The sequence below is a fragment of the Colobus angolensis genome, unplaced genomic scaffold (assembly GCF_000951035.1).
Source record: "Colobus angolensis palliatus isolate OR3802 unplaced genomic scaffold, Cang.pa_1.0 Scaffold26, whole genome shotgun sequence".
NCBI lineage: Eukaryota > Metazoa > Chordata > Mammalia > Primates > Cercopithecidae > Colobus > Colobus angolensis.
In genome coordinates this window covers 18652268-18673095 of record NW_012115821.1, presented here as the reverse complement: position 1 = coordinate 18673095, position 20828 = coordinate 18652268, and the positions used below count along the sequence as shown (strand labels likewise).

The 20828-nt window shown below is 48.1% G+C and overlaps 1 protein-coding gene across 4 annotated transcripts in view; it reads left to right on the top strand.

Annotated features, from left to right (window-relative positions):
• CACNA1D (calcium channel, voltage-dependent, L type, alpha 1D subunit) overlaps positions 1-20828 on the top strand; it is a 327099-nt gene that overhangs the window by 274168 nt on the left and 32103 nt on the right. For 2 of the 4 annotated variants that reach the window (XM_011947282.1, XM_011947281.1), the window contains 9 exons: positions 2012-2095; positions 9996-10040; positions 10447-10575; positions 12820-12885; positions 14568-14659; positions 15855-16014; positions 16578-16705; positions 16838-16934; positions 19959-20061. In XM_011947282.1, coding sequence (XP_011802672.1) covers positions 2012-2095; positions 9996-10040; positions 10447-10575; positions 12820-12885; positions 14568-14659; positions 15855-16014; positions 16578-16705; positions 16838-16934; positions 19959-20061 — 904 coding nt within the window. The remainder of the gene's footprint in view (positions 1-2011; positions 2096-9995; positions 10041-10446; positions 10576-12819; positions 12886-14567; positions 14660-15854; positions 16015-16577; positions 16706-16837; positions 16935-19958; positions 20062-20828) is intronic. The other 2 variants (XM_011947284.1, XM_011947283.1) reach the window with 1 other exon arrangement.

Genomic DNA, 20828 nt, shown 5'->3' with positions numbered 1-20828 from the left:
CCAAAGTGGGTGTTTTTAATTTAATCTTTTGCTGACACCTAGTGCCAGAACTCTGCATATTCAGCTACCTGCTCCAAATAAGAAAAAAAAAAAAACCTGACTCCAACAAGTGTATTTCTACACATGTGACTGATATACTCTATTTGAATCATTAAAAAAAAAAAAAGCAAACCCTAAGTCAGTGTCGTAGCTCCCCCGTAAATGCACCTGGACTGATGAACGGTGACTAGAATAAACGTCTCTACTCCAGCTGTTAGGACAGTCAGCAGGTCCACATCTTCTATACTGTCGCAAAAGGCTGTGGCTCTGCAGTGGCTGCTTCTGGGTCTGCGTTTCATCACAAGTTTCTGGGGCCTGACACCTCAAAGTACTTTTCGTTCTGATTTTCTTAATGCAGCTCTAAATGTACCCAGTTGTAAACATGCTGGGCCCCGTTTTATATAATTTGTACCTGAATTTTCATTTCCAAAGAGTGTCCAGACTCTTTGGAAAAAACACAGTTGGTTTATAGACAGTGCTGTTGATCTTGACAGCCAGTCCCTTGCCCCTTTGGCTCTCTGTGCAGTATCTCCCCACCTCCCTCTCCAAACGGGAGCTTCCCAGGGGTGTCAAGAGACCACAGGCACTCATTTAGCACCTGCTGTGCTGATGCTAGAAGATGATGTAAAATGTCTGGCACATACATGTAGATTTTAAGTCACAATTGTGGGGATGTTGTACCCTCAAAATTGTTGCAAGATAGGAGGACCTGAACAAACAACCAGACAAAGCTGGATGACAGGCAGGGTACAAGTTGGTGGACAAAGGAGACATTGCACATGCCAAGCACTGACTGGGTTCAAGGCTCTGGCTAGATAATGGGGTTAGAGAAGTTGGGGGACTGAGTATGCAGCACAGTCATCATCCTTCAGGGCTTTTGGTTGGTAGAGCTGCAGACAAAGACCCCACGTTCAGCGATCAGTACATAAGAGATTCAGAGTCAGCATGAGGGAGTGCAGACAGCCGGGGCTGGGAAGGTTCCATCAAGGAGCATTTATCTGACCTTAAAGAAGGGTAAAGTTGAACAGATGGAGTTGGGGTTAGGCAGTTAGGATTGCAGAGACGTCAGGAGGTGGGGAGGAACCTGGTGCTGTTTTTGCAGGATGGGAAGGACTCCTCTTAGCCTAGAGGGTGAAAAGTGGGAGGGAAAGAAAGCAAAAGCTGAGACGGAAGAAGGAGCCTGTTGGCTTCTGTGGAGGACAGGGGAGCCCTTGGAACATCCTTTTCATTCCATACTCTTTTCTGCTATAGAACTTGCCTTGACTTCCCCCCACTAATCACCACCCCCACAACCAGGAACCAGTGTCTCTGCCACGACACTGTGCCTCACGTTACCTGTGTCCCTGTAAGCCATTATCTACCCGTCTGTGTCCTCTACACTGAGAGTTCTTTGAAGACAGGGACTTGTGTCAGTCATCCTGCCACAAGGCATGGCCTTTGTAATACAGGCTGGACTTGCTAGGACTGGAGAGCGTTGCTGGTCCCTTTGAAGGAGCACAGAAACGAAAATGTGTGCAATGCCTGGTGACAGTGCTCTTTAAGTGGGGTGAGTGGAGATTCTAAGGAAGGAGTCCATCAGCTCGTGAGGGTTTGGGATCATCCCTTTGGGTCCCAGGACAAGATGACCAAAATGCCTTCCTCGGCCCTGCAGATATTCTGCTTGGTTTGGTACCACTCAGGACCATGAGTGTGTGTGTGTGTGCGTGTGTGCATGCGTGTGCGTGTATGCGTGTGTGCGTGTGTGTATGCATGCGTGCATGGGTGTGCGTGCACCTTCTCTCACACATTAAGGTGCACAACCACCCTGCTGTGCACCTTTCCACCAGTGGACAGTATTGTTACCTCCCCTTTGGCTTTCCCACTCCACCTGGGTGCCATGGGTGCGGCAGGGACCCGGATTCGCCCCATATGGTCCGTGTGGCGGGTCATTCATACATGCTCATAAACGTCTGCCCTCGCCTGCTCTGTCCAGGGGTATTTTAGTGACGCCTGGAACACGTTTGACTCACTCATCGTAATCGGCAGCATTATAGACGTGGCCCTCAGCGAAGCAGACGTGAGTATGCACCTGGCGTGGCCGCCACCTGTGTCCTCTCTCCTCTGTCTGTGCATACTCCGCTCCCTGCCCTGCAGTGGCATCACCTGGACAAGTCACAGATCCCAGTCACTTGATCTGAAACTAGGATTTCCTAATGAGAGCTGTAGGCAAGAAGCGTTTCAGGGTAGAGCCTTATCCCAGGGCCTTTTGTAGACACAAATCACCTTTTGGACGATAGACCTTTTTGCAGCATTTACCCCGGTCACTAGTAGGCAAGGTAAGATAGGATGGTCTCTAATTGTTTTCATTTGCTGTGTCAGAAGTGATACCCACAGTGGCGTATCTTTAACATGTTTATTTTAGGGGGATGTTTCAAGTAGCCGTGTGGCGCGATGCTAGAACGTTCCCCTTTTATAACACTGTCCTTTTCTTCTTTTTTCCTGTGGTGCTTCCTCTCCTCTGTGGCTTCTGAATGCTTGCCCTAACAGCACTATTTCACTGATGCATGGAACACTTTTGATGCCTTAATTGTTGTTGGTAGCGTCGTTGATATTGCTATAACTGAAGTGAATGTAAGTAGCAAACTTTGTGTCCTGTATCGTGGTTGTTTTCATTCAGTCTGACATAGAAGAGACGGGAGGCCCTGCCCTTGAATCTCCACACACTTTAGAAATCCAGACACAAATTTATTTTGAAAGACTAAGGATAATTTGTAGTTTCCTCCATCTCACCCCATCTCTATCTCCTTCCCCTGAGGAAGAGTGGGGAAGTCTATGTGGAATCGCCGTTTGGTGCGAACAGTATTTCAAAAGATCCAATTAAAGCCATGAGGGCTGGGAGTTAATTGTGTGTCCGTGTGAATGTTGTCACTCACCAGCCGTGTGACCGTGGAAGTCATCCGAGTGCTGTATGCCTCAGTCTTTCCAGCTGTACATGGAGTTACTGATGTGCACCCTTGTCCCCACGATGGTTCTGTGAGGGCACAGGTGGGAGACCCCACAGCCAGCTATGCCCTGAGCGTGTGGCGGCTGCTGCTGGTGCCCTCACCTGTACCATGTCTGCTCTGAGTCTGACTGGTGACGCTGGTGAACGTCCCATGCCCAAAGGGGGATGCCAGCCAGTGGAAGGCTGCTTGGGGCCAGGGAAAAGAGGGCCGAGTGCGAACCAGGGAAAGGGGATCAGTCCACATTTGTTGCATCCAGTAGATTCATTCGAGGGGGAACAAGGGCAGTAGCAGCATTGTAGATGGAGTGAACCAATCTCCCTGGAAGCACTCGGAGCACCTTGCCCCCTGCAAAATTAAGAAGCATGAGAAAGGGAGCTCCTCCTTCCACCTGGCTCCCCTTGGGGCTGACCCGTGCCAGACAGGAAGGGCTCAGGTAGGCAGAAAGAGCCCTGTCTACCTGATCTGTTCCCAGTTCATCAGCAAGTCTTAGCGGGCATCCAGTGTGTGTGCCCAGGCTGTACAGAGCCTTTCGAGAGAGTGGGCGGAGCACGGGGAGGGACTGTTGTGTGGTGTTGGCTTTTGCTCCACAATATCCAGCCCACCCCCTGCCCCTGATGCTCTGCCTGGTGACATCTGCAGGGTTGAGGGTTATAAGGTCCATCCTGGTGCCCAGACAGCCTGTATCACACAAGGACTGTGAAATCCCTTTATGCCACCTGTCTGGGGCCATGCTGATCCTGGCGTGTGAATAGTAAGATAGCCACCAGCCTGGTAATCACAAGACCTGGCAGTTGCAGCCCTAGTTCCAAACTGACTTGGATTCCAGCTCCCTCACGGGCCAAGTAGGGTGAAAAACATCTGCCACCTTGCCGCAGATATGTTATAGTGATAAAATGATCTGAATGTTTGGGAAAATGCTTGCTAAAAACCCCAAAGTTTTAGGGAGATACAAGTATTATTCTAAGTGTAGATTATCCCTGTAATAAGTAAAATGGACTGTCAGAGACTGTGCCCATGAGGGTGTGATTTAAGCCTCGTCACGCCACGTTGTGACAAGGCACTCAGAGGTATTTTGCTGGACCTAGGTATACACATATTCCAGCTTCTAAAGCCCAGACATGTAAATTCTACTTTATGTGAAATGTTCCATGTGTCAGCTATAAAATTGCCATTCATGATATGTAAATGATGCTTGGTTGTAAAATAAGCTGGTGCTAATGGGAGAACAGCAGGTCCCTAACTGGGCTGCCCTGAGCTCTCTCCCAAGTTTATGGCTAGACATCTGCCAGCTTAATCATCTCACAATGCAAAGTGCTTACAATCTACGTGGAGGTGTATTTACATGAAAATTCTGGAACATACCCTTCTGTGAGTCAGAGATGGTCTATAATGGAAACGAAAATACAATAAACTAGTAGCTTGGCATCTCTCCCTGGACTGCTCAGTGCTTCAAGTGCTGTGCAGGTGGTGGGTGTAAACACTTAGCTTTCGGGCACCAGGATGTGGCCAAGGTCTGTGCACCTGGGGACACCCAGCTTTCTCATGCCTGATCTGCCTGCTGGCTGGCAGGGGTGTAGCACCCATGTACTCAGGGACAGCACACGCCCAGCTTCCTGGCTGCCTCACATGTGCTGCAGGCTGGCCCTGCTCCTCCCGCTGCCCCTGTCCCCTGTGGCCCAACTTTGTTCCTCGGTGTCTCAGTGTTGCTGTGTTCACCTTGCACCAGTCAGGAAAGGGGCAGGTCTATGCTGAAGGTTCTAGTTAGCATTTGACATTGGGGTATCTGTGCAACACAGGCTTTCGGGGGGGCCCTTGTTGGCATGCAATTAAACTTCTCAAATCACATAGGCAGACACTACCATAATGTGCTTTCAGTCAGTGACCTTTTTCCTGGTCAGCTGTGGCCCGGGACCAAATATATTCCTCAACCGTGGCAATGCCAGTTCCCTACCCCGGGCCAGAGCAGAACACCACCTTCAGAAATCTCAGTGTCTCCCTGCTGGGCCTTGGAACAGAGGGGTTGCTCAAGGCCACCTTCACATTTATTCCATCTTTCAACACACATTTCCCAGGCATCCACCACTTACAGGCTCTGGGCTAGGCTGTCAGGAGGCACAAAGATAAAAAAGGACTGGGTATCCTTAACCTCTGGTGTAAAAACATGACAGTGGGACTGTTGGTTCTGACACCTCACTCCCCTCCACATGTAGTTCCCCTGGGGAGCAGTGCACATCACATCCTCGGTGGCCTTGTCCCCTGAGCTGAGGGGTCAGCTGTCAGCTGGGCATGAACGCCTTTGGTTCATCGTTGGCTGGTTGTAGCTGCCATAAGTCATCATTGTTTGCAATGTTTAACCTGCTGTGCTGTCTTCCCCAAACTCTGTTGATCTTTCTTTTCTGTTGCCTAATTGATTTTCATGTTGGTTTTATTTTTAGAAAATTGTAGCGGCAAGTATATATAAGCATATATACGGTGAAGTCGTTAAAGCAAAGCACTTCTAAAGACCGTGTGCTTGTTTTTGGCCTCTCCACCTTTGGTTTTCACTACGCTTCACAGGACGTGCTAAGGATTGGTTGCAATCATCTAAATTGTTCCCCATCCCATAGACTGTCATTTCCAGCCTGGGGCCATCTTGGTCAGTCACGCTTGGCTCTGTGACTTGCCAACATAGTCTTCCAGAATGAATGATCTGGCTGAGAAATGATTGAATTCAGCCTGCGTTTGTATTCTTTGCAAAAACGTTTTGGGTAGTCCTTTGCATGGTCCTGCCTGCATGTGCACTAGCCTGCTCCATCCTACTGTCCCCCTCCCATGTCCCCACACCTCACTCAGTTCCTGGTTTGGCAGCACTCGTGGACTTACCTCCATCACATTTGGTCCTAACCTCACCAGGCTGCTAAAATGTCACACTATGACTGGTGGGCTCCCTCTTGCTCCATCCGTCTTTGATGCCTGTTTGTTTCTTGAATGATGAAATGACCCAGCAACATATTGTCCCTAACCCAGGGATGGCTGTCACTGACATTTGTCTCTTCTCATTATCATTAGTGTCTGGGGGACAAAACACTTGTTTAGAAGCCATGTCTGCCTTATTATTACTTATTTTGAAGGAGCAAGTAAAAAGTCATTAGGGAGCTCCCTCTCAGAGATCCAGGAATGGTCCCTGCCTTTTAAGGTGTGCCATTTGGACCAGGTGGCTGATAGTCTCACTCATCTTCTTTTTCTGACCCCACAGTAAGGTTGTGTAGTCTCCCATTTCATATGCGAACCCTTTCCCAGGAGCCAGCTTAGCTGGGCACTGGGTTGTGGACACAGACCCAGCAACCCCAAATAAAGAAGCCTTCCTCCCAGAGGTGTTACCTGTGAGCTCAGAAATAGTCAGAGGGAAGCTCCCCCAAAAAACTGGCTTCTCCACAATGCCTGGGGTTACCTGGCCCAGCTGTTCTGGGATGCTGGTTTGCTTCCTATCTGAATTAGAAAACTGCATCCTCTCAGCTCTTCCAAGCACAGATAGAAATTAATACAGAAAATGAAATGGACTGATTTCATTGATTTCACTTGGGAATCTCAGGGTCTTTTTGACTTCCACAGTTGCAGGGGGCTGCCCCAGGGCCTATGTAGTAAGAGCCTGCTTGAGAGCCCTGCAGGAAGAGGCTCGAGGGAACATCCACAAAGCCCCAGGAATCGAAGGAGCTTTCTGGACCCTGACATGTAGTCCATCCTCCTGAGGCTAAGGGGCTGTCTCCTGTAGGGTTCCCAGTTGAAGAATGTGACATGTTAGGGTGGGAAGGAACTGCCAAGTTTGTCTTGTCTAAGCCCTGAGGTGACACTGGAATTCCCCCCATTGAAAACTGATTAGCAGCCCCTTGAGGCCGTGTTTGGAAAGCTAGTCCTTCCCCAGTCTGGTGTCTCCTAGGGGTGTCCAGCATAGCGTAGCCTACTTGCATTCCAGCTCCACCAGTTCCCTTCATGTTCAAGCCTCCTCCATCCCTTGTAAGGAAGATGCGGATGTAGTCTAATCTCTCTCTCTGCATCCGAGTACTAATCCCTCATTAACCCGAGAAGAATCCACTGTCCAGCCACAGCAGCCTGAGTGGGCATTTGTAGTGACCCCACTCTGTATGGCCGCTCGAGATCTAAAGGGCATTAGCTAGTATAGGCCACCTGTTAACTACTCGGGCCAGCTTTCCCCTGGCCCAGGACTGGAGTTGTCAGCTCTGGCAGCGCACTTGAATCACCAAGGAGCTTTTAAAATTCCCAACATGCAGGTCTGGTGCAGTGGCTCATGCCTGTAATCCCAGCACTTTGGGAGGCCAAGATGGGCAGATCACCTGACGTCAGGAGTTGGAGACCAGTCTGTCCAACATGGTAAACCTCATCTCTACTGAAAATACAAAAAATAAGGCAGGCATGGTGGCGGGTGCCTGTTATCCCAGCTACTCAGGAGTCTGAGGCAGAAGAATCACTGATATCCTGTAAGCAGAGATGGCAGTGAGCCAAGATCATGCCACTGGTACTCCAGCCTGGGTGACGGAGGGGGACTCCATTTCAAAAAAATAATAATAATAACAAAATAAAATTCCCAACATGCAGATATGCCTCACATCCATTAAGTAAGAATCCCTGAGGTATGACCTGGGCTTCAGAGATTTTGTTGAAGATCCCCAGGTGGTTTTAGTGTGCAGACTGGCATGAGAGCTGGCCTGCCCTTTCCACTGGGCTGACATTTGTCATTTGGGCAAAGCCATCCTCAGGGTTCTTTAAATTTGTAAGATATTTTGGCAACTTGCACTGTCCCCCCGGGGCTGCCAGTCACATCCTCCCCTGAAGCAGCCCCCCATGCCCAGTGGTGCGTGGCGGGAGGGGGTGTCACAGGCGCACTGGGGGTGCACGAAGCCTGGTGTGCTGTTTGCTCTTTCTTCCTCCCTCCCTCGCATGTTGCCCTGCCCTCTCCCTTTACAAATGCTGTCTCCTCTTCCCTTTCGTTCTTTTAAACAAGAGAATATTCATGGTTTGAAGTTCATAGTCCATAGGTTGTCACATTTCAAAGATATCAGTTGAAGAGATGCACACTTCAAAATTCAGTTCAGTTGCTGACTTTCACGAGCCTTAAGGAAGGGAGCCATGAATGGCCTGTCAGACTTGAAGCAGAATAGGGAGAGGCACGCAGGAGGGTCTTAGGCCGGACTGTGGCCAGGAGCGCCTTCCCTGACCAACAGGCCCCTTACTGTCTTGCAGGTCTGATTCATAAGTCGTGCATGTTTCAGGATAACTGTAGAGCCGTCTCCCTCGTGCACACTGCCTGGTCCCTTGAACACAGGCAAGCAGAGGCGTGCATGCAGGCATACTTAGCATGCACACTCACAGCCCATTCTCCAGCCAGACAGGCAAGAGTGGAGCCTTCCTGTGCACAGCCTTAGTGAGAATGATGTGGAAGATGATGAGAACTTTAAAAAATTAGTTCCTTCATTTGTTAAGGTCTTAAGTTGAAAAACATTGTCTGTCCCTTTAAGGAGGTGATATTTCCTTTGAGATGAGCTAATAGAAGAGGGTAATAAGAATAGCCATCCTGAGTTTTTTATAAACCTGTGGCAGAGTCTCATTCTGAGCATCCCAGGAAAAGCAAGGACCCCTTTTAAACTCTGTCAGAACCCGTTCCTCTTGGGTTCATAGTCACATTACTGAATTTCAGTTGTTCTATGATATGCTGAAACCCCTTATTTTCTGTGAATTTTGTAGAATTTCTCTTTGGTCTCAGGAGGTAGCTCTTGATGCTAGAGAGGCTTCAGAACTGAGCTCTTCCTTTCCCCAGATCCCCAGGGAGGAGGCCCTCGAGAAGTGCACACATCCAGACATGTACACATGTCCCTTAACTTTGCAGACACACTGTACAGAAAGCCTCCTTGAAGCCCCTAACCAGAAGAGCCTCATTTCTCTCTGTTGGCTCCTGGTGACACCACTGAGGGGAAAAGAGAGGCTGGCACGTGCTGGCTCTGGTTCCACTGACTGTTGCTGTTTAATGTAAAGATGCCTCCTGGTGCTGGCTGGAGTTTGCTTCCAACTCCTCTGTGTTCTCTCAGACACTTTCTGAACACTCAGGTAGTGCCAGGCAGCATGCTGGGCACAGAGTGGAGTGAGGCAAGGCCCATGCCCTCCCTGGGAGGGGTGGGGGTTGAGGGGCAGGTGAGCACCAGTCATTACAGATTCTGCATCCTGGGGCCAAGGGACAGGAGCGCAGCCAGACCCTGGAGGAGGTGGAGCTGCTGAACCTCAGCAGAGCTGGTCCTCTACTGTTTCTTCCAAAGACCCATACGGGGACCTGCACTCCCTCTTACGTGAAAGCTGTCTGAGCTGTGGGGCAGGCAGTGAAGGCTTCTGTAGGGAAGCCCGCCTCTCTCCTCCTTGCCGTGACTCAGTCTGTCCAGCTCTGCAGCAGCCCCGCCAGAGAGGCTGTTGTCAGACATACACCACCCAGGCGTTTAGTCTCATAGGAACAGAGTGTGGTCCAAGGGGGTTTGCGGCCCACAGGCAGGCACCACTGTTTGCCCCTCTGCTAGAGACATTCTGTTCCTCAGGGATAGGAGGCCTGCTGCAGAGTGGTTAGTTCCTGAGACCCACAGCCCCGACTAAGCCAAGAGAACTAGCCTCCTCGCAAGAAGCGGGGCAACACTCTGCAGCTGTCTCTAGGAAGAGTTGAGGTCTTGCGGTACTGCCTTTACTGGATGCCTGTCAGCCTGGCACAGCGTGTCCTCAGATGTGAACTAGAAAGTGGTACTATGTCCATGCCCATGTCCGTGGCTGCCTGCCCTCAAGTCCACCTCCAAGGAGAGCCACTGGTGTTTTCTCAGGGAGGGAGCAGGCGTGGTGTCCAAAGACAGGAACCACACATTTTTTTAAAGGGGGAAATGCTCTCCGGAACCATTGACCCCTTCCTGGTTCATTAATCCATTTTCAATCTTTGATTTCTTAAAGCCAACTGAAAATGAAAATGTCCCTGTCCCAACTGCTACACCTGGGGTAAGATCAGTGACTAGTCCCCAGGGGCTGGGCCTTTTCCTTGAGTTTATTTGACCATGTCGAGTTTTCCACTGGTTTTTCTGTATTCTCCATGATTGTCCTTCCAGAACAGTGTCTGCAGTGGTTTGCATTCATCATCAGTGTCCAGTACTCTTGACCAGCCCAGCATTCTCCTCTAACACAGTAGACTATGTGGACATGCATGTGCTGTGTGGACGCAGTTTTCCAAGCTCTGTGTTGTTAGCATGTAACTCTTCCTTTCATATCATGCTTTTTAAGATGAAAAGGCCCTAGAATCACATCTTCAGTTCTTACCTCTGTCACCTTTGCATCTGTTGCTGTTTTTCTGAAAGTGTTGCATGTTCTACTTTCCATTGGGTTTGACCTCTCCATGATAACCCTTCAGAACTCTGAAGAGAGCAATAGAATCTCCATCACCTTTTTCCGTCTTTTCCGAGTGATGCGATTGGTGAAGCTTCTCAGCAGGGGGGAAGGCATCCGGACATTGCTGTGGACTTTTATTAAGTCCTTTCAGGTAAGAGCCATGCCAAGGACTTCTGTCTTTGTCTTTGAAGATCATATGTAAGTCAGTGATTGTCCCCATCCTAGAGGACCCAGGCTCCCCCTGCGTGGCCACTCTGTGGACCTAAGTCAATAGAAAACATGGAATGCTGGAGAGACCCAAATCAGCATTTCTTGGGTCAATCACATGGGATTACTTGCCTAAAGGAAACAGAAGAGAAAGCAGGAAGGATCCGTAGCCGAGAGATCTGTAGCATTTCCAAGACGGAGAGAGGTGTGAGGCCTGCAGCCCTGCAGTGCCCCCGGGATGCCTGGTGGTGGTGTGTGAGGGCCGGGTCCCAGCAGACAGCCTGGAAGCCCAACGGCCTCTCTCTGACAAGGCTGCAACAGTGCTGTCTGTTGGCTAGTCTAGACACAAATCAGAAACTACCACCTGGGCTAGCCACCATCACTGGGTTGTCTTGCTCCTGACAGGGTCACAGAGTTCGAGATACTTAGGCATATACCATACCTCATTTGTCACCTCTTATTTGCCAGGCTGGTACAGCTCAGTTCCAGACTTTCCCAAGTAGAACCAGCTTTTCCTGTACCTGCCAGTACCCTGCCCAGATATTCTAGCCTTCTGGACTGATTCCATTTGGAAGAGAAGGTGTGGGAAATACAGATTTTTATTAAAAGGTGGACCCATGTGGGGAATTTGTGGATATCCACAAACATTAGAAAGTGAATCCTGCATCTTCATTTTTTAAAATAATTTAACTATTTTTCATTTGAAAGTTATGTTTACAATAACAAATGAAGCTGTCCAAAGACATATAAAGAGAAAGTTCAGACTTGGCCCTCACCCACCTCTGGGGTAACCAGTGTTACCCTCCCAGTAAGCATTTGTCCCTAGTGGGTGGGATTTTCACAGGTAAAAGGGAGAAGGGACAGCAAGGGGGATGGTGCAGGCACTCACAAGGGAAGTCACAGGTCCTGTTGGGGAGAATGAGGTTGGAGGAAAGTAGAGTGAGGGCCTCAGGCAGGTGAGCCTTGAACTTGCTAAGGCACAGAATCCTCGACAGTTATTATTCATTTAAAGTACCAAAACTTGGGAACAAACTGCTCTAAAAATAGATAATTTGGAGGTAATATTATCTCACTTTTTAAATAAATTCTTAAAGATTAAATCTGCCACAGATAAGAAAGTCATGTTCCAGAGCAGCAGTTCATAAAAGCAGAGAAACTGTGCAAACAAAAAATCTTAAACGTTTGGCAATCTAGGAAGAAAATGCACTTAGGTATGTTGAGGAAAGCCTGAAATAAACCCTGTGGGACCCTGCTGAGCAGTCCAGCTGCAGGGAGGGCCAGGCTGGCAGGCACAGGTCAACAGCTGCCACAGGTCTGAAGGTGGCTGAGCATCTGTGAGCCACTGACTTTCTGACAAGCTCTCTCGGATAGTAGAGAAAGCGGGTGCTTTAAGCGTGTGTTCCCAGAATTAAGCCTAACACTCTGGGCACCCTATGCAGGTGGACGTGTTGGTCACATGCGATGAGGTAAGACAGCAGTTGACAAACATTCGATGAAAGGACGAGGGCTCTGTCAAACACTTGTATTTGGTGTTTCTGAAGGTAGCCACACTTGGCGACCCCCCAGCTCGCTCCTTTTCTTCCCTGGCACAGCCCCCCAACTTAGCAGTTCTTTCAGAAGGTGTGCGTCTTAAGACAGGTATTTTGCATTCTACAGCCACAGCCAGAAAGTGGTTCTTCCCCTCTGACCCAGTAATTCCACTCCTAAGACTTCACCTTAAGGAAATACTTCAGCAGAAGCAAGGTGATTTTGCATAAAGATATTCCTTTGCAACATTATCTACAATACTACCCCCCAAAACATACCCACAAAAGAAAGTGGAAGTACTGTAAATGTCCAGTGTTCTGGAGTGGTTTGATCAATTGTAATTTCACCCAGAAAATCTAGTAATGAATTTAAGAATTATGAGAGTTATGTGTCTGTGTTGAAAATGTTTAGGATTAGGCTACAGGGTTAATGACCATGGAAAGCACATCCTGCCTGTGATATTGTAACACTGGGCGTGCATGTGGATGATGTCATCAGGACTAAAGTAGTTGGGCAGGGCTGGGATTTAAACAGTTCTTCCTCACTGTCGATGTTCTTTCATGGTAGCACGTGGAATAGAAAGGAAGCATGTGGCCACTCATGGGTCTTCTCAGTCTGTGCCAGCTGGCCAGTGCTGATCCAAGTGCCTTTTCTCTCCCAGGCACTCCCATATGTGGCCCTCCTCATAGCCATGCTGTTCTTCATCTATGCGGTCATTGGCATGCAGGTAAGCTCCAGCCATCTCACCCTCAGGGGCCCTTTCACTGGGTAGCTTCAAATCTGTGGCAAGATGTATCTTGACCAAGTGAAGTAGAAGCGCTGTGATTTTTTCAGCCAAATGCCTCTGCTGAAGCCATACATAGGAAGATGAGAAAGACACAGCTGCTTCCTAAGCTCCAGGGGAGGCCCAGGCTCAGAAGAATGTAGCGAGGTTAGAATGCACCAGGAAAAATTGCACTTCATGGCAAAAGAATTATGCTTTATCATAACAAAGTGAAATTCACTTGAAACTAAATATTTCCAGATGCTAAGACTGAAGAGAGAAGCATGTGGCTCCTCGTGGATCTTTTCAGTCTGTGCTGAGCCATCACAGGGACAGAAGGCGGGTGCTGAGCCAAGTGCCTTTTGTGACCATTGTTGTGCTTTAGTTTCCACGCCTTTAAAAAGAGGCGTGAAACTGGGCTCTTCTGTGACCCAAGCAGAGGGGCTACACCCTGCTTCCCAGTTCCTCCTGGGGGTGGGAAAGGGACTGGGCCTCCCTAACAGAGGAGCCCTAACACCGCATGGGTGGTGGGATAGGTTGTGGGTGGAGGGGGGCAGCCTCTAAGAATGGAGGCAGTCGAAGAGCCCAGGTGGCTCTAGATCTCTGCTGACAGGCTCCTTGCAGATTCTCCACGTGGGCAGGTGCTGTCTTTCAGGTAAAGGAGGGATGTAAGTGAGAAAGAAGTAAAGTGATTCTGTGATTCTAGGGGCAGAGAAATGGTAGTGCTTTTTTTTTTTTTTTTTTTTTTTTTTTAAATCCTGAAAGCATAGAAGCATTTGCAGGTATCTGGGAATCTTACCAGGAGTTAGGAAACAAAAGTCAGCATACTTGAGCCTCTGTGATTCAGCAGTACATGGCGCTCTGTGCCCTGGAAGGTCTTTTATCACATATGTTCTCATATAAAAAAGAGCCATCTCAGAACTGCAAGGTGCATGGCACACACTACCCCAGATTCACCCAGCAGGCATTTGTAAGCATCTGCAGGCTTCTCTAGAATGTCAGTCTGCTTCCTAAATCTCACAAGTAAAACTCTTTAGTACCTTCCCATTGCCCTGGAGGTAAAGCCTATTTTTCTGCCTGGGGCTCACTGCCCCTGCCTGTTGGCTCCTGACCTTGTCTCCAGCCTAATCTTTTTCTGTCTGCTCATCACACATGTTACTTTCATTCCCTCGGTGTCTATGCTGTTACCCTGCTCCTATGTACGTGGTGCTTCCTCCACCCGAAACACTCTTCACCTTTCTTACCACCTGATGTATCTTTCAGTTCTGAGTTTACATGTCACTTCCGCCTAGAGGCCTTCCCTGACCCAGCCCCTCAGCCTTGGGTAGATGAGCCTGTCTCATCTTCCCTGTGTATCTGGACCACCCCAGCATCATCACTGGGGTTTGATGTTGCCTGGCTACCTTTGTGTCTCTACCCCAGGGTAGGGGATCCTCAAACATGAGACAGTGCCCCTCTGGAGCACCATGTTCCCAGTGTGTAACCTGCTGCCTGGCAGATCTTTGTTGAATGAGTGAAGTGCCAGGTACCATGAGAAAACCCTAGTTAGTAAAGATCAAACCTGAGTTAGTTCTAAATTCACATATGGATTTTTTTTTTTGCATGACGACATCTATTCTCTTTTTCCTAACAACTTCTCCACCTAGATGTTTGGGAAAGTTGCCATGAGAGATAACAACCAGATCAATAGGAACAATAACTTCCAGACGTTTCCCCAGGCGGTGCTGCTGCTCTTCAGGTGACTGCAACTGGCTTGGGTGGTGCTCCTCGGCAGGGGTTGTGAGTCTCCTGCTAGGTCTGGGTCCAGAGGGATGGAGGGCACCGGTTATTAAAGCAGCGTGCCTTTTCCAGTCGACTGTGACGGCTTTTTGTTTTTGTTTTGTATTCTTAAACACAGACCCTAGCATTTCAAACACAGGAATTTTGTTGGATTGTTAAAACTGCTGTGGTAATCCCGATTGTGGCTGACATAAGGTTTATTAATTTGGGAGTTAGCAGGGCTACTTAGGCCACCTGAAAAATTGTAGGATGTATGTTTATGCATGGAGGCATGCACTTAAACACGACCAGGAAGACAGAAACTTAGCAAAAATGTCGAGGCCTTTTGCACAGCCAGTGGAGAACATCCTAAGATGTACAATTTCAGATTTTATGGGATTGCTTTAACTTTGTAAAACAAGCTGCCTTCATAGTGAGAGAACTTTCTAGAGATCATGAAGTATTTCTAATGACTCTAGTGACTGACAAGTCATTTGCAAGTTAGGTGGTTTCCAACTCTGCCTTCAACAAAATTGAACAGAGACTTAAGTTGTTAAGTATTTTGGTCATTAAAAATTAATAGGCCAAGTGCAGTGGCTCATGCCTGTAATCCCAGCACTTTGGGAAGCTGAGGTAGGTGGATCACTTGAGCCCACGAGTTCAAGACGAGCCCAGGCAATATGGCAAAACCTGACTCTGCTAAAAATACAAAAATTAGCCAGGTGTGGTGGCGACTGCCTGTAGTCCTAGCTACTGGGGAGGCTGAGCCCAGGAGGTCAAGGGTGCAGTGAGCCACAATCACACCACTGCACTCCAGCCTGGGCAACAGAGCAAGACCCTTCTCAAAAAATAATAATAATAATTAATTATTGTTAATTATACAAATGTTTAAAGTAGAGAAGACACAAAACTAAGCATCCACTTATACGAAGACTATTAGTGCACTTGCATCAGATGATGGCTGTAAATCCAAGGGAATTGCAGCAGGACCTCCAGTTACTGTGATAAGTTACACTTGAAAATCAGTAGGAATTTCACATTTCCATTAATTCAAATTGGATTCGCTTCAAATGACTTAGGTTTTTCTCTAATTATGAGTTTTTCTCCCCTAAGATCTAAGCTTTAAATTCCTTCTTTCCTCCACTAAAGCCCCCTTTGTTCTTCATCTGAAAAAGGTGTGCGACAGGTGAGGCCTGGCAGGAGATCATGCTGGCCTGCCTCCCAGGGAAGCTCTGTGACCCTGAGTCAGATTACAACCCCGGGGAGGAGTATACATGTGGGAGCAACTTTGCCATTGTCTATTTCATCAGTTTTTACATGCTCTGTGCATTTCTGGTAAGTGATCAACATGGCTCCCCTTCTCAATTTACAGATGCTTATGTAGCATTCAGTGTTCAGACCAGTGACCTTGCCCCATCCCATCGCCGGAGGACAGTTGATGTGGATGAGCACTCTGGACTCCATTTGGCAGCTGAGGGCTTTTGTTTAACCAGTTGTGTGTCACTGCCGCCACCTTTGTAAGCAGAGATTTGGTGCTCGATAATAGGCTTGGAGCAATTACCAGTCACTTTAGCTTCTTAGCGTTCCTTTCTAAAATTTCAAAACCAGTGCATATGGTGGTGACTTTTTAAGAGTGTGAATTATTTGGTGATAATGACATTATAAAACTGCAATGTGTTTCAGAAGGCCTTCCTTCCCCAGGACTTAATTAAAGCCATTCCAGAAAGCTAGAATCACACTCTTTTCTTAAACATTCTCCAAATAGAAAGTTTTTTTTACAACTTCTCTTGGAGACCGGGGTCCCCATGTTTCATGTCCATGTCATGAGAAAGCCTGTGCTCAGTTCTAACCCAATCCAGCTGCAGCTGAAGTTCTTCCCTTCCAATTTCCTTTTTCAGATCATCAATCTGTTTGTGGCTGTCATCATGGATAATTTCGACTATCTGACCCGGGACTGGTCTATTTTGGGGCCTCACCATTTAGATGAATTCAAAAGAATATGGTCAGAATATGACCCTGAGGCAAAGTAGGTTGAAAAAGATTTGATTTGGTGTGTGGGGGTGGATTTTGGAATGTCAGCTGTGATTTTTGTGGACTGGACTGAAAGTTTGGGCCAGTTGGTACTGTTCCTGTACCTCACATTGTATTTTACTTCCAGGGGAAGGATAAAACACCTTGACGTGGTCACTCTGCTTCGACGCATCCAGCCTCCCCTAGGGTTTGGGAAGTTGTGCCCACACAGAGTAGCGTGCAAGGTGAGTGTCCTGTGTGCATGTCCGACAGCCTCTCTTGTAGAAGCTCGCTTCATTCAACAAACACTTGTTAAGTGACACAGCCAGGCCGTCTGTCAGGTGCTCGGGATGCAGAGATGAATAATATGTGGTTCCTACCTCTGGGGAACTCTCAGATTTATAACTGTTTGGACACCCTGTCAGGAACCATCAGAAGAGGAAGGGAATTCTGTAATTTGTCATTGGGTGGATAGTAGGGAAGGCGACATTTCAGTCAGGTCCAGAAGGAACCTAGGAGTTTGTCAGAGGCAGGAAGGGCTCTGAAGGAGGCAGGAGAATGGACATCATAATGACAAAGGGTGAGCCACTGGGTCACCCTTTGGCTAGGACATAAGAGGAAGTGTCAGAAGGCCCCAGGCACAAGCTGAGCCTTCTCCAACCTGCTGAGGTCCAGGAGAATGGGGAAGAAACACGAATTTCAGGTTTCCGTGGTAGGAAGTTGGCTGTTGTCAATGGAGAAGTAGACCTGAGGCAGGGAGAGCAACCAGAAGAGCTGGAATGAAGGCAGCAGAAGTGGGAAGAGAGAGGAGCAGGTCGCTTGGAGATTCACTTGGGATGTGGAGCAGGAAGGACTCGGTGGCCTGGGTGAGGGGAGGGGGATGCTAGGAGAGCGCATCTCCCAGCCTCGGCAGTGGCGGGACACGGTGCTGTGTGTTCCACACGTCCCCTCTGCTACAGAGGTATGCCCCTTTCCTGGCATACCAGGTTCTAGTCTCTCAGGGATGGATCCAGATCTCCCACTGCAACCCGGTTCTGTGTTTCCATGCCAGAGCATGCTCTCAGGAACCCTCAATGAGACTTTTCCTTCCACAGAAGTCACGGTGCAACAGCTTACATTTGTTGTAGCAACAAAAAAGGATTTCCCTTTTTCAAGGAGAAATGCACGATTTGCCTCTTGAGACTCTGCCTTCTAGAAATTCATCCAGTCTGTATAGTAACTAGTTCTTGCTCCTCATGGATCCAAGGAGATCCTGGGGTCAGGGGTTTTACCACTCCAGGATGCTGAGTCAGCTCTAGACAGAAACCAAGGTAGCAGAACAGAGTCTAAAATATGTTTCAGACTCAAATAAATCCCTGAGCCAGATGCATGTTCCCTGCCCTGAAAATCCAGAAAGCCCTCTAGGCGAGTCCTTAGGGTCCTTGCCTCTCTTTAGGCGGGACTCTAGATATAGAAACAGCTTGACTTTTTTTTTCCATAAACTACCCAGTACTGGCCGCTTTTCTGCTTTCCAAGAACAGTGTGGGATCCAGTTCACTGATGTCATCTTGTGTTTAAATTTCTAGATCCTTTTACATAAAGCTTTCAGATGTTTTGAGGCACAGTCATCCATTTTGCTGACTCAGGAACTTGCCAGGAAAAGTGAATAAATGTCCAGGATTTCCTGGCTGCCTGTGCTGGTTTTGGCGAGGGGGCCGGGCGTTAGTAGGAGGACTAGGAGTTTGGGTGGGATAGACTATGCAGACACAAGATTCCAATTCATCAATATGGAAGAGAAAGAAAGTCTTTTGGAACATGCTGTTAACAAAAAATAAGAAGTTTTTAAGTATTACCAACATCACCATTAATTTAGTGCTTGCCATGAGCCTCACACAAAACTCTTGTGTCCATGAGTCCTTTAATCCTTGCAAGTTCCCATCATTGGGCATATCATCTGCATTTACAGGTTGAAGTGACTGGGGCCCAGAGAGGGTGTACCTCACCCAAACTCTTTCCAACTCTCATTGCTGGTGTTAAAGGGATCAGGATATAGAAGACAAGTGGGGAGCATGGATCCTGCTTTGAAAGACCAAACCCTGGGAGAAGCCACACAGACTCATGCAAAATGCTACAGGATGTACATGATGGTCTCACTAGGCAAGGTCTGAAGGACACTCCCTGAGTTGGGAATAGTAATGGATCCTGTTGGTTGAGAACCTAAGTCCCAGGCCCTGTGCCTGGCCCATTGTATCTTACTTCCTTTAACCCTCACAACAGCTTTAAAAATGTGCCTGGAGCTGGGCATGGTGGCTCATGCCTGTAATCCCAACATTTTGAGAGGCCGAGGCAGGAGGATCCCTTGAGGCCAGAAGTTCAAGACCAACCTGGGCAACAAAGTGAGACCTCATCTCTAAAAAAACAAAACAAAACAAAATGTGCCTGGAATGGAGGTCTGACCCTAAGACCTCCATTGGGATTAATGAAAAAAAGGAGAAGTCTGTTTGAACAGTGAAGTTTCACAGTTTAAAATACAAAACATATCATCTGCATGTCAGCATCTGTATTTCATGACTCAACCTTTGATCTTTGTCATCCCAGAGTCCTCCAAATGATAGGTTGTAATAATCAGGTTTCTCCAGAGAAACAGAGCCAATAGGATGGACATGGAGGTGTATATGTATGTATGTGTGTGTGCGTGTGTATTTGTGTGTGTGTGTGTATATACACACATACACACAGAGGTTTATCATGGGGAATTGACTCATGTGATCATGGAGGCTGGGAAGCCCCATGGTCTACCATCTGCAAGCTGGAGCCCTGGGGACCTGGTGGTGGTATCTGAGTGAAGTTCTGAGAACCAGGGGAGCCCATGGTGAAAGCCTCAGTTGAAGGGCAGGAGAAGACTGATGTCCCAGCTTAATCAGGCCAGTAGAGAGATAATTAAATCTTCCCCCACCTTTTTGTTCTCTGTGGGCCCTCAGCAACAGGATGAGGCCCACCCACATTGGGGAGGGCATTGCTTTACTCACTCTACCAATTCACATGCTAATCTCATCTGGAAACACCCTCACAGACACACCCAGAAATTCTGCTTAACCAACTGGGCATCTCGTGGATGTCAACTTGAAACATAAATTAACCATCATATGCATACCCCCAAATGGCTGTTGAATTGAATTGAGGGTTGACTAGAAAAGAGATGAGTGATAAATGGAAAATAAACATCCAGAGGGATATGGCTGTGGTCACTGATTTCCTTTCTACGAAGAAACTTTCCTTTCTTTTTACAGAGATTAGTTGCCATGAACATGCCTCTCAACAGTGACGGGACAGTCATGTTTAATGCAACCCTATTTGCTTTGGTTCGAACAGCTCTTAAGATCAAGACCGAAGGTAAGCATTCCCTGCCAGCAAGACAAGATGGCAGGAAAGGAAAGAGACAGCACATCCCATCTTGCCTTCCTCATGTGGGCCTTTTCTTGGCCAAGGGGAGGCCCTGGGGAAGGGGCTGGCAGGTAGAATGGAGATGTCCATGTCGGGCTGGCTGGCTGGCTCCTGCCTCTTGTTTCCTCATCCTTTATCTCCTTCCTTTATGCTTCACTTTGTCCCAGAATGTTTTGAGTTGACTCATACTACTGCTTACTACATAGCAGGGGAAACAGGCAGGGTATTGGAGCAGAGACGGAGCCATCACAAATGAACTCACTCCAGCCATCCCTAACTGGTTGTATGACCTGCAGTGAGGGATGTCACTGGTCAGAGCTGTAGTTTCTTTCCCTATAAAAAGGAAGTAAATACAGGGATGTCCAGGAGGTCCTGAGATGAAATGAGGTGATGTCTGCAAAAGCTCCTTTGTAGTGCCTAGCACATAGTCAGCACTTGAGAAATACAGAAGCATCTTCCCAGCTGAGAGACCAAACCAGCATGGCCTTCACAGCCATGCTCAACCCTGGTCAAATCCTGGTAAAACAGGCACTAGAGTGTGGCCATTGGAGCTGGCTCAGTGGCGACTTCGCAGGTGGAATGGAAAGCAGATTGCAACAGGCTGAGGAGTGACCAGGAGATGGGGGGAGGTGGGAGGTGGAGACCTCGAGGAGAGCTCACTCTCTGAGGCACTGGTGGAGGAGAGGGAAGAGGAGGCAGCATGGGACTCATGCCGA